This window comes from Mytilus californianus, unplaced genomic scaffold, assembly GCF_021869535.1.
Source record: "Mytilus californianus isolate M0D057914Y unplaced genomic scaffold, xbMytCali1.0.p SCAF_1, whole genome shotgun sequence".
NCBI lineage: Eukaryota > Metazoa > Mollusca > Bivalvia > Mytilida > Mytilidae > Mytilus > Mytilus californianus.
The window spans coordinates 122,020,764-122,031,508 of NW_026262581.1; the positions used below are offsets into that span (position 1 = coordinate 122,020,764).

The following is a 10,745-nucleotide window of genomic DNA, read 5'->3' on the forward strand; positions in this document are numbered from 1 at the left end:
TTGTGATTAGAACAATTGAAACATATCTGTGGTCATTTGTTATACAGATGTTCCATTATCTGTAGTCTCTTGTAAAATGTAAAAAGGGATATTTGACAAGACATTTTTCTTTGCTTTTACTTTAAGAAAGAATCAGGTTTTTGTCTTCCCTTGACAAAGTCAAGAAAGCAAAAGGTGTGCTGTTTCCAACAGCAGCAACAATGTATTAGTTTGTGATTAGGTCAGTTCTGGGGAACCAATAGTGGTAGGTCAATGATATTTGGTATGCAGTAGTATTAGCATTGGTTCGTCTCATTTCCATGGAGATAATGAGTTAGCCCCATCCCCTCAGTCCTTGTCTATTGACTTTGAGTGTTTTAAATAGTCTACATGTCAAAGTTTGTGGTTAGGTCATTTTAAAATGAACAAATTTGCAAGACTCATTTCCATGGAGATAATAGGGTCACGCCCCTCAATTTGGTTCAATGACTGAAACTTTTGCATTCTTTACATGTTCAAGTTTGTGTTTTGGTTAGTTTAAAGGGAATTACTTATGATAAGTCAATAGTATTTGGTATGCAGTTTTATTGTGTCGCCTGCGACTAAAAGTTGCAATATGCGAGACATAGGTATTACTATCCGGTGGCGTCGGCGTAAACTATTTGTATAAAGCTTTATATTTCAGAAGGTAGACCTGGATGCTTTATACCTTGTATGCAGATACCTTATGTTACGAAGTTTCTGTCTGTCATATGCCCATTGTCATTGACCTCATTTTCATGGTTCAGCGACTGCTTTTAAAAAAATTACATTTCTTTTGTCATGTGAATTTCTCACTTAATATGAATAATGGGATAACTATATCGGGTATATGGGTTCTTTGCAATGTCTACATGTCTGTCAGACAGGGTTAACCTGACCTCGACCGAATTCATGGATCAGTGATCAAGATTAAAGTTACGTCATTAAGTCCGTTTCTCAGACTCAGAAGGTCATTCTGACAGCCTCTTGTTGTGTTTTGGTCTGTTTTCCAAGTACTATAAGCAATAGGTCATCTATTTTTGTTTTATGGAATGATTGTAAGGTGTACATGTCTGTCTAGCTGGTGTCTTCTGACCTTGACCTCATTTTCATGGTTCATTGGTCAATGTTAAGTTTTTTTTGTTTTGGTCTGTTTTTCAAATACTAATAACAATAGGTCAACTATAATTGGTGTATGAAATGATTGTAAGGTGTACATGTCTGTCTAGGGGACTCTAGCCAGTATCATCTGACATTGACCTCATTTTCATGGTTCATTGGTTAAAGTTAAGTTTTTGTGTTTTGGTCTGTTTTTCAGTTACCATAAACAATGGGTCAACTATATTTGGTGTATGGAATAATTGTAAGGTGTACATGTCTGTATGACAGTTTTTATCTGACCTTGATCTCATTGTCATGGATCTTTAAAAATGTTAAGTTTATTTCATACTTGTAGAAAAACCTTTATCTTTAAGACTTTCAACATAAAATCAATAGTCAGTAAAACAGGTGAGACATTTCAGCGTGTGCACTCTTGTGAGCATTGGCATTTCTTATTACCATGCAGTTATTTGTTCCTTCACCTTCAGTCATGGTTCATTGACTTTGAATGTTTTGCAGAATTTACAATTTAAAATATTGTCCTATCGAAATTACATAAAGGCTAGACATATCTCTTTGTTAACAGTTTATTACAGATATGTTTAATTTCCAGTATAGTCCCTATTCATTCTAAATAATGTGAGAACTTTTAAACAATTCTGTTATTCTTTTTATAGATTGATGTTGTAAATGATGTTGATGAAGATTACACCATGAGATCAACAGCAGTATAGACATCTGTATTTCTCAGCTTTTGGTTGTTAACGGTTATTCATCAGCACACCTCATCTTTTGGTTGTTAGTGGCTATTCATCAGCACACCTCATCTTTTGGTTTTAAATAGGTATTCATCTGTTTTTCTCAGCTTTTGGTTGTTAATGGCTATTCATCAGCACACCTCATCTTTTGGTTTTAAAAAGGTATTCATCTGTATTTATCAGTTTTTGGTTGTAAATAGTTATTCATATTTTGACCTATTCCACCTATTCCAGAGTAAAGTATTATTTTGTTAACAAGTTTTTTTCATAATTTTGTATTATTCAAATATTAAGTTTGTATTGTTATTGATTATAAAAGTTAATCTAGTATATTTTTTTTATCGCCAAAATTATTTTCAAATAAGTTTGTTTTTTTATAACAGGGTATTGATAGTAATAAAAACAGGCATTCCTTACTGTCTTCATATTGTTGTGACATAGCCTTCTGACATTCCATTAATATTATCATGATTCTACTTTTTATAATAATATGTAAATTTTATATGATTCTGGCATTCTGATTAGATTATTACTCAAAAGGTCAACAAGGTTCAGTGAGGCTATAAACAAAAACAGGAAATAGCAGTCAGGACATGTCACTTTATATTAGTAATTGTGTGGAAATGTTAAAGTCATACGAAACGAGTTTCTTGTAATTTTAATGTTATCCAAATTATTGAACCCATGCATGCATATATACTAACTAAGTCCTGTATGCAAGTTTTTTATATTTATTACAACTCTATAATTTATTATCGACAAATAATATTTCACTCAGTGATTGTTGATTGCAATCTTATTAACTTTCGAGTTTGTTGCTGAAATTTACCCGATTTTAACATTGATAAACAATCAACACAGAGCAAGTGGGGCATGTGACAAATAATGAATTGATTGAGCAATGATTTTTTTTTTATTTTCCCCTCACTTTGGTGTAGTGCAGTGGTTGAACAAATCATGTTCAGGTATAAAACAATATACTTTGAGGCTTTTTCTCTATTTCTAACATTAAAAATGCACATTACTCAAAAAACTAAAAAATGGGTCAAATGAAATACCTTAAGTTCTTGATGAGTCATCATAACAGAGTAGGTGTGTTTGAAATACAAAGTATCAGATAAAGACTGAATTACAGGCAAATCTATTCTTAATTTAATAAATGCCTCACCCCCACTAAATCTGACACCCCCAGCAACACATTACATTTCAATGAAAAATTAACTTTAAAACCAATAAATTTTGACTAAGAAGCTGGCATTTGGTTAAATTCTATGGTAGGAATTCATTTCTATATGAATCATATGGAAAAAAATGGCCAAAAGTAGTTTTTAATCCTGAAACTTGCATAGGAAATAGATTATGGTTCGCTTCCTGCAATACATTATTTGGTGCTAACAATTCTCGAAAAAGAAATTTTGACACTTTTACTTACCTTGATCTTTTTTTCTCTGCTTCAAAATCGCCACCCGTGTCAAACATAGCCAACACCCTGCATGTGGCATTCTACATGATCTAAAAGCTATTTTTCATTCACATATATGTCCCTAGTATGGTAAAAGGGTTGATCAAACAAATTTCTCAATATTCTAAGTAGAGTTTTATATTAAATTATACTATAACTTCGTTTTATTCTCATTCTAATCACTGCCCATGTTGCATACAGATGGGAAACAGCAATAAATGCATGCTTTTGATACCAGTATCTTTTCTTTATTTTTATCTTTATTTCATATATGTGGAAACGATTGATAATGTATTTGTACATTCAATACAAGGATATTTAAGTGACCACTTCCTTAGAATGATGCAATAAAAAAGCCAAAAAAGACTAATTAACCATACATCAAATTTTGAATATGTACAGATAAAAAAATATATAGTCATATTCATTGTTAATCGAATAGCTCAAAGAACAAAATCAATAAAATTCAGTGTATATCAACAAATAAGGGGAGATAATTAAGTGTATATTTCCTTTAACTCTAATGACATTCTAAGAAAATTGTTTAAAATTACTACAGTAAACATACCAAAATAAAATATCTTCTATTTCTGCAATTTAAAATTACTAAACATACCAAAATAAAATACAATCTATTTCTGCAATTGAAAAAATGCAAGATTTAAATAGAATACTTACTTAAGCCATTCTTTTTGTCACACCATATTGTGAGAATTATTAAGACTGCTGCTTTAATATGCTATACAAATATAATCTAGTCCTAAATTAAGACTTTATGACATTATTTTGTATTTATGACTTTTCTGTGATTTTGTAAAAATGACATAATGTAAACATACATGGTCCCTTGTAGTATATATTTTTATCACTTGCAGTAAATGTTTCTATTTTTTTAGATAATGAAAAGTTATATTTTTAGATGTTAAGGTATAGAATTTTAAGGTATAGAATTTTATATTTATTTCATTTCATTCCAGTCACATATTTTTAGTGCAAAAACATATGAAGATTATTTTTATAAATAATTTATCATGGCAATAATTGTATAATTTTGACCATATATATATATACCGGTATATATGGCAGTCAGCAGGGTTTAAGAACATTTGTTGTTCGACCTGTTAGTCAAATGCGTTTTGTTAAAATATACTTTTTCACTTTTTTGGTCTTTTGGAAAATGTTGTTTGTGCTGTAGTTAGACCCCTCTAACAAGAAATTTGTTTTGCATGCACACGTATAAAAATTGCGGTTTTTATCCAACGCAATCATAGGTTTGAACGTTGTTTTCAATTTAGACTTGTTTATATTTTTTCGTTTGGGCTTGTATTATATTTGCCTTCGGGTTTATATGATCCGTTCATCCTGTTTTGACTCCTCAAAATTCGAGAGTCTATCCCAAATTGAGGTAAATTGTATGGCTTTCCAAATACTGTTTCGATTCCTAACATCACTGAAGAGACATTTATTGTCGAAATCTGGATATGGTGTACAAAAACCTTTGCACCTTTTGTTTGCGGTATACCATCTTTTCCGCAAGTTTATTGTTTTCTGTCTAGTATTTAATTTATAATTAAGATCCATTTATTACATCGGTGATCCGTTTATTTGGCAATCGCCAATGGCAGTCAGCAGGGTTTAAGAACATTTGTTGTTCGACCTGTTAGTCAAATGCGTTTTGTTAAAATATACTTTTTCACTTTTTTGGTCTTTTGGAAAATGTTGTTTGTGCTGTATTTAGACCCCTCTAACAAGAAATTTGTTTTGCATGCGCACGTATAAAAATTGCGGTTTTTATCCAACGTAATCATAGGTTTGAACGTTGTTTTCAATTTAGACTTGTATATATATATATATATATATGCATATGTTTTTGCTTTCTTTGATTCAAGTATTGTTTTTTCTATAGTTGTATATATTGTTGTTCATAACATATTTATTCAGGACAAATATTTGTTAAGTTCATTCATAAATTTGTTCAAAGATGTTGTCATTTTCTCATTAGTCATAGTTTATTTTTTAGTTTGTATCTTCATAAATGTTGAATTTTACAGGTATTGCTCAATACTAGTAGGCCATTAAGATCTTCTTTACAGACTTTTTCCCTGGGAATGTATGTGGCCAGTTCCAATTTAAAGCAATTTTACCTTGAAGAAAAGTATTGATTTGTATGAAGATTAAATTATGTTTCTTGTAGTATGTTTGAATCTTGACTGTTATGCAAAAAATTGTAGGAAATATCCAGAAAAGTATATTTCTCTACCAGAACATCATAGAATTGTTTACTTGATAAGACATTTGTTGTGTAAATTTTTTTTGTTTTGAGAAGAAAAAATAATTTTTGATGGTTGTGATTTTCTTTCACAAAATTTTTGCAATTGTGTTAATAAGATCTCACATTTTACAATTAATGAGTGATTCACAATAATAAATGCACACATTAATTTCTGAATTTATAATAACTGGAATGAGTAAGATTAGTTTATCTACATTCATAGTTTATCCTGTGAAAGAAGTCAATGATGTCTGTCAGTTTAAATAAACATGGTTTTTCATTAAATATCTGTGTGTTAAATGAAAAAATATATTTCACATGAAAAAATTATAATAAAATGAAAAAGGAGGAATTTATTATTTGGATAGGATGTTGCAATACACTTTGAAGTAAATAAACAAAATTTATTTGCATACTCAACTCACTCTTACTTGTCATACCATAGAAACCCTTGTGAAGTGCAGTCAGAAAATCATCGGTGGGCACATTTATTTCAACATTCTGATCCTACTCAGTTATATCCAATAGCCTTTTTATCTTTTTGCAGAACATTTCTCTTATTTATACAAACAGTTCCAGATGTGCCAGTGGGTTAGAAATTTTTAGCTCATAAAAATAAAATCAAATGGTGTACACAAATGTAATACAGTTCAGAGGTTAAAAAAATGTAGTAAAAAGAGCACTGATTTTAAATTGTATTTATTAAATTTATAGGTTATAGAATATGACAGTAATTTATTTTTTAATTTCTAAACAACATTTTGTGCTTTTAGATAAAAATTATGTTTTTAAGGACTATATAACTTTAATGTCTGTTTGTAAATCTGTGATATTGTTATTACTTCCCTTTAAACACTAACCATTCAATACATTATTCATTGTATATTTATACATATTTTACTGTATGTGGAAGCATATACTATATCTTTATTTTTGTACTTAAAGAATGAATTATATTATTTTGAATATATGTAATGTATTATACATAGTAATGTTATGAAGTGGATATTTACACAAGATAGATAAATGTATTCATGAATGGAGTCATCTGAATTAAGTTTTACATTTCCATATATAGACTACAAGGTGTTAGCTATATATATAGTAACCGTCAAAAGACAACAGAGTTATGATGGATATTAACATTATGCATAATTGTAGTCAACTTATGGGTTTAAACTTATTAGGGCCCCGCCGAATGGCGGACACCCTATAGTGATCAGTCTGCCCGTCCGTCTGGCTGTCAATAAATTGTGTTCGCTCTATATCTAGAGAACCGTTATGATTTCAAAGTTTATACTTGACATGTATATTAACCAACAGAGGGTAGGGCCCTACCGAATGGTAGACGCCCTATAGTGATCAGTCTGTCCGTCTGTCAGTCCATAACAAATTGTGTGAGCTCTATATCTAGAGAACCACTATGAGTTCAAAGTTTATACTTGACATGTATATTAACCAACAACAGAGGGTGTGTCATTATGTATGTACAACTTTTTTACCACACGTTATTCACATCCGGGCCCACAGAGATGGCTCCCATCTCAATGATATCTAGTTCATTTTAATTTCCAGAAATTGTAAAAAATATTTATGTTTGTTGTGAACTAAAAGAATGTTATTATCAGTGAATGTATACACTTTTTTTAAATTGATTCAGTCTGCGAAAAATATTGTGAAACAGGACTTCATTATTATTTTTCTGGCAAGGTTTTCAGCAGTATCATCAACACCTTATTTAAGTCTTTTGAATTAGTCTTTCTTAGAAGGAATACTTATGATAATTTATTACTATTTTATAAATAATTACATTAGTTAACAAGCATCTCAATAGTGTAGTAAGTGTACTAGATCAAACTCTTGATCTCAGCTCATGTGACTTTATATTTTTAAAGTTAAGTGTTCTTATTATGTATGTTTAGAAAGAAATATTTATGATACTGTAAATTCAGAAATTATTGCAAGGTTTATATTAATGCGAATATTGCGACTGCATGAGTATCGCAATAATAAAAGCTCGCATTCTGATATCAGATCCATATAACTGTATGCAGATTTCCCCGAAATCGCAATAGTTAATCTCGCATTTTAGTCCATTCTTCAAAATTCACAATAATAAATGCACGCAATAATTTCTGAATTTACAGTACATCATTGATATATCGTATGCTATTGCATTTGTATCAGCTTGCTATGGGAGAAATGAGGCTCTGCACCATTTAGCATGCTTCAGCGACTTAAGAATTTTCATAATTTATCAAACATTAAGTTTTGATTAGCTGTAATCTTAAGGAGATTATCCCTAGAACAGCAGGTAATTTAAAAACCACCTTCAAACTTTTAGTAACACCAATTTTCAAAAATGTTACATTTGCTGTAAAGCAACAGAGTCATGTTAAGGTGTAGGTCCATAAAATAGTTATTTCTTCTCAAATCTGAAGAGTGATACAGCGTTTAACCTTTAGTTTTTATATTGTTGCAAGTTGTGATGATAAAATGTTGTAGTTAGTTTAGTGTATACATGTCAAAATCACAAAACCATTGAAAACTAAGATATGAACATTTTTCCTGATTTTTTTGGAGTTACATATCTTATGAAGTGTACTCCTGGCTAGATAAAAAATAAATCATATTTTACCATCAGACTTGTCATTATTTTCAGCCTTGAAAATTCTTACAGTGCAAATGGATGTACTATATTTTATGAGGAATAAACTGCTTCACTAAGCGCAGCTGGATACGCCTGCAGAGGTCCAACCCTGAACAGTTGGGGCAAAAATGGACACAATATTCAAGCTTGATACAGGTCTGAATTTGGATTGTAATTGAATATTTGATACATTATTGGTTTCTGAATAAATGTAGTCAAAGAACTTGAAATTGGTTATATGAAAGATTTCTTGCTGTTGTGCAATACACTGTGCTGTTGCGCAATACTTTGTAAATCTGTTGTCAGCCTACAAAGAAATAAAATCTTATAACTCGGAAAAGTAAAATCGAAAATTTATAAAAATCAAAAGGGAGCTTACAAAAATAGATATAAACAATTTACCAAAGATTCATAAAAAAATGCTGAAAGCATTTTTGAGTTATTGTCCGAAAACTGGAAAATCTCCCTTTTTGTAATGAATAAAACCCCATAAATCAGAAATGTAAAAGTCTGAAATTTATAAAAATCAAAAGGGAGCTCATGTCGATAGAAATAAACAATTCACCCAAGTTTCTTGCAAATTGGTGAAATTGTTTTTGAGTTATTGTCTGAAAACTGGAAAATCCCCCCTTTTTTAATGAATAAAACCCCAAAACTTGGAAATGGTAAATTCGAAATTTATAAAAAAACGAAAGGGAGCTCACGTCAATAGATATGAACAATTCACAAAAGTTTCATGCAAATTGGTGAATTTTTTTATGAGTTATTGTCCGAAAATTGGAAAATCCCCCCTTTTTTAATGAATAAAACCCCAATACTCGGAAATGGTAAATCTGAAATTTATAAAAAAACAAAAGGGAGCTCACGTCAATAGATATAAACAATTCACCAAAGTTTCATGCATATTGGTTAAAGCGTTTTTTAATTAATATCCGACATGTTGGCGACGGACAGACAGACAGTCAACGGTATACCATAATACGTCCCGTAAACGGGCGTATAAAAAGTGTAAGCTTTCCTTTAGATGGAACTCATTGTACAGCAATCACAATTATTCACTCGAAGCTTATATATGCAAATAGTTGTGGTGTGAAAATATTTTTGGATTTACACACACATGCAAAATTCTTCGGCCACAAAAATTTATCTGTTAGATGAAAATATATGTTTTATATTTAAGGGAAAATTATTTAGGGGATAGGGGGATCTTGTGTTTTCAGGAAAATTATCAAATGATTTCATTATTATACTGATGAGGACATTCACCAATCAGCTACTTAGATAATTTTTATATTTTACTTTTCTTCTCTACTGGTTTTCTAACTTTAGTGATCATTAAAATCTGCTGTAACCATTAAACTTTATTTGATTAAAATGATAAATGAAGATTATACAGTTATTTTACTAGCTATGAGATTTCCAGACTTATGGAGGTACCAGTCTAAAATGGGCTTTTTGCATATTTATCTAGCACATACTGAGAGAAAACATCCTGTCAAGTTATAATGACAGATTTGTTTAAACAACAGTGTAATGGGTCTTTTTGTATATCTACATAAGGAGTGTTAGATTCAATTTTTTGTCTCGCCTTGACAGAGTCAAAAAGCGAGACATAGGTATGCTGTTTCCTGCGTCGGCATTAGTTTATTATTAGGTCAGTTCAAGGGGAACCATTAATGGTATTCAGTTGTATAAGCATTAGCACATCTCATTTCCATGGAGAATATTTGGCCCCGCCCCCTCAGTCATGGTCTATTTACTTTGAAACTTTTGCTTAGTTTACATGTTTTAGTTTGTGATTAGATCAGTTTAAGATGAACTGCTAATGTTAAGTCAATGATTATATATATAATTTGGTATGCAAATTTATTGGCATTTGCAAGTTTCATTTCCATGAAGATTATATAACCCCACCCCCTAATTATGGTTCATTGACTTTGAAACTTTTACATAGTTTACAAGTTAATGTTTGTGTTTAGGTTTGTTTAAAGGGAACGACTTATGAAAAGTCAATGGTATTTGGTTTGCAGTTGTATTAGCATTGGCACATCTTATTTCCATGGAGATTGTTTAGCCCTGTACCTTCAGTCATGGTTCATTGACTTTGAATATTTGCATAACTTACATGTTAAAGTATTGCTATTTTAATTTCAACATTTGCATTATCAAAATAACAAATAGGCGAGACATATCTCTGTGTTGACAATTTATTTGATTATTTCAACTCAATCTTTGAGTAATACACAGCAAATCAAACATTACAATTAAAAAACCAATGGTCTATCTCCAATACAAATATTGGAAATAGTTTCTAAAACAATTTTCTGTATTGTAGTGTTCTATCGCCAGAAAAACAGATGCTTTATTTTTTAAGGTGGTTGTTTATTCAAAAACAATTGAACAAAGAGTTGCTCTTCATGTACTTAAATTTGATTGCTATATATCATATTTTCTAAACCTGAGTCAAATATATATGATATTGCACTTTTAAAATATTCAATT

At 30.5% G+C, this 10,745-nt stretch overlaps 1 protein-coding gene across 6 annotated transcripts in view; it reads left to right on the forward strand.

The window, feature by feature from the left end:
• The window catches only part of LOC127711710 (multiple epidermal growth factor-like domains protein 10), a 31,115-nt gene extending 22,879 nt beyond the window's left edge, over positions 1–8,236 (forward strand). For all 6 annotated transcript variants that reach the window (XM_052217822.1, XM_052217841.1, XM_052217828.1 and 3 more), the window contains one exon: positions 1,779–8,236. In XM_052217822.1, the coding sequence (XP_052073782.1) occupies positions 1,779–1,835 (57 nt within the window). In that variant the 3' untranslated portion in view covers positions 1,836–8,236. The remainder of the gene's footprint in view (positions 1–1,778) is intronic.
• The last annotated feature ends 2,509 nt before the right edge of the window (positions 8,237–10,745 follow it).